We start from the raw sequence: 2,339 nt of genomic DNA, 5'->3' as shown, positions 1-2,339 counted from the left end.
GGGGCAACACTGAGGGTTGCGATCCGTGGCCGGACACGGAAAAAGACAAAAGACAAAAAAACAAACAAACAAAAAAAAAAACTTATTTTTTTGTTTTTTCCTTTTTTAAATTTTCTTTTTTAATTTTTATTTTTAAATATTATATACCTTTAAAAAAAACTAAAGAATAGGAGATGAAGCAAGACCTTTGTGGGTAACTTTTCCAGAGGTTTGACTACCTTGAGGAGCTGAGAATTGGGAGGTGTCTGCAAGGAGCTGTGGTCAAGGGGAGGTTTTATCTAGATGGTGGACATGAGAGCATATTTAGATGCTGAAATGAGGATCCACTGGAGGGGAAGGGGTGAATACAAAAGGGAGAAGGAAGGGCATCCAGAACGGGTGGAGAGGGGCTGCCCTTGGTGGGAGCTGAGAAGCTTCCTTGGACCTAATGGGAAGTAAAGACAGGAGCAGGCCCAAGTTTGCAGGTGGAAATTGATGTGCAGACAGGGGGCCTCAGTCCCATAGAGTGAGGTGAGGCCGCCAGCTGAGACGTGGGAGATAGGGATGGAAGTGAAAGAAAAGGTGTGAAGTGCTGACTGGTGAGCAGGATCTGACTCCTGGTAAAGACATGTGGCAGGATGGTGGGCAGAGGCTGCCCAGATTGCCTACTAGGTCCTCCAGGACTGGGCTTTTGCAGGTAGGTGTAACTGAGGGGAAGGTGGTTGTGACTGTCTCCAAGGGAGTGATTGCACTGAGGGCTGTGGAGCCTGAGCCAGGCGAGGAGAGTGGTCTGGAAGTGAGGCTATGGAGCAAGAAGACAGTGGGGTCCATTCATGGGCTCAGTGCATCTGAAGAACGGGGCTGCTTTAGTGTGAGCTGGAAGCAGAGGCTGCTGCTGGCAGGTGTGCTTCTGGAAACTGACCTCAACGGCAGTGGTTTCTGGTGCTCAGCAGGTACAGGAGGAAGGTGTGGCTAGGTCAGGGGGGACTGGGTGGGGAGAGTTGCTGGTTGAATCACGTCAGTGTGGAATTGGTCAGTGTAAATTGATAGAGTGGGCTGTCATGAAGCCTTTGGTGCATGAGCAGGAGTGACAGGGATGAGGGACAGCACTGAGGGGATGGGGTGGGCCAGTCAGATAGCTTGGGCCTAAAACTACGTTCTTATAAAATAGTAGGCAGCAATCAGTCTGGGCCTGGCAGTGAAGAGTAAGGGCGACCCACCTCCTGGTACAGTTAGTGTGTGGGCAAATGAGCCTGGGGTCAGGGAGAGGGCAGTGCAGGAGGTGCACATTGGAGCCTGAGCACTTGGCTGACTGTCCTGATCTTCTGGTGGTGACCTTGGCTGGGCAAGGAAGGAGTGCTTCTGTCATCCTGGCATCTAATAGAAGTATGGGAATCTGGGCCTTGAAGGTACTAGGCAGTGGCTTAGCAGGGGTGTGGCAGGTTATCACCTGTGCTGGACTCTATCCCCAGAGCTGAAGCCAGCTCTGACTCTGCAGCCAAGCCACACACTTTTCTTCCAGGATTGAGACCTGACTGCCTGTCTTTCCTGCTCCAGGGTTCCAGGCCTACAGCAGTGATAGGAGCCCTGTTTCTGTCTCCAGACCATACCTGCAGCGGCTTCTGGAGGCGTTGTCGGCAGAATCCAAGAGCTCCGACCCTAGTGGCCCTGGGGCTGGAGGGCAGCGTGTTCCAGCAGGGTTGGGAGAGAGCCCACATAAGTGGGGGCCCCCCACCCTGGGGAAGTTCAGTATGGAGGCCTTGGCAAGGCCACCTCAGACTCTAGTTTCCTCTGCAAAGTCAAAGCCTGGAGCAGACATTCCTGGCGTTGCTCCGGAGCAGTCCTGGCCAGTCCAAGAGCCCACTGTGCCCCCAGCCCCAGCTCCCCAGGCAGGAGAGCAGCCAGCACCCATTCAGGCTGCTCTGGGGAGCCTGGCTGTGCTAGGAGCCTGTGCACCTGGAAGTCGCTTCAGGGGGATGCCCAGAGACTGAGCCTATGGTTTCTGTTCCCAAATGGGGAGGGCATCCTCTACCCAGGCAAGCTGGGTCATCCAACCCTTGGCCCCTCTGGGTAGACTCCTGTCTCTTAGCCCCAACCTGGCCACCCTCTGAGGCCCTTTCCCTCTGTCCCTTCCCCATCATGTTCCCCGAAGGGCTCCTGGGTCTGTTGGGGAAGGCAGGCCTGGCTCTGCCTGCTCTTGACTTTTGCCCCAACCCTGGAGGATGCTGGGAATGGGTGGTAATATCTTCCAGTGCCAAGGTCTTGTCGGGGGCAGGGCAGGGAAGCTGTAGGTTCCAGACCTGAAGGTCCCTGGAAGCCCTCCTGTGGCTGAGGCTAGCCCGCCAGCGTGGACTAATGAT

At 54.7% G+C, this 2,339-nt stretch overlaps 1 protein-coding gene across 1 annotated transcript in view; it reads left to right on the top strand.

Annotated features, from left to right (window-relative positions):
• The window catches only part of ASTL (astacin-like metallo-endopeptidase (M12 family)), a 13,468-nt gene extending 11,498 nt beyond the window's left edge, over positions 1–1,970 (top strand). The window contains exon 9 of the mRNA XM_008589608.1: positions 1,537–1,970. Within this exon, the coding sequence (XP_008587830.1) occupies positions 1,537–1,970 (434 nt within the window). The remainder of the gene's footprint in view (positions 1–1,536) is intronic.
• Positions 1,971–2,339: the final 369 nt, after the last annotated feature.

The sequence above is a fragment of the Galeopterus variegatus genome, unplaced genomic scaffold (genome assembly GCF_000696425.1).
Source record: "Galeopterus variegatus unplaced genomic scaffold, G_variegatus-3.0.2 Scaffold5550, whole genome shotgun sequence".
Lineage (NCBI taxonomy): Eukaryota > Metazoa > Chordata > Mammalia > Dermoptera > Cynocephalidae > Galeopterus > Galeopterus variegatus.
Note: the sequence above shows the minus strand (reverse complement) of the source record. Positions and strands in the feature narration are given on the sequence as shown.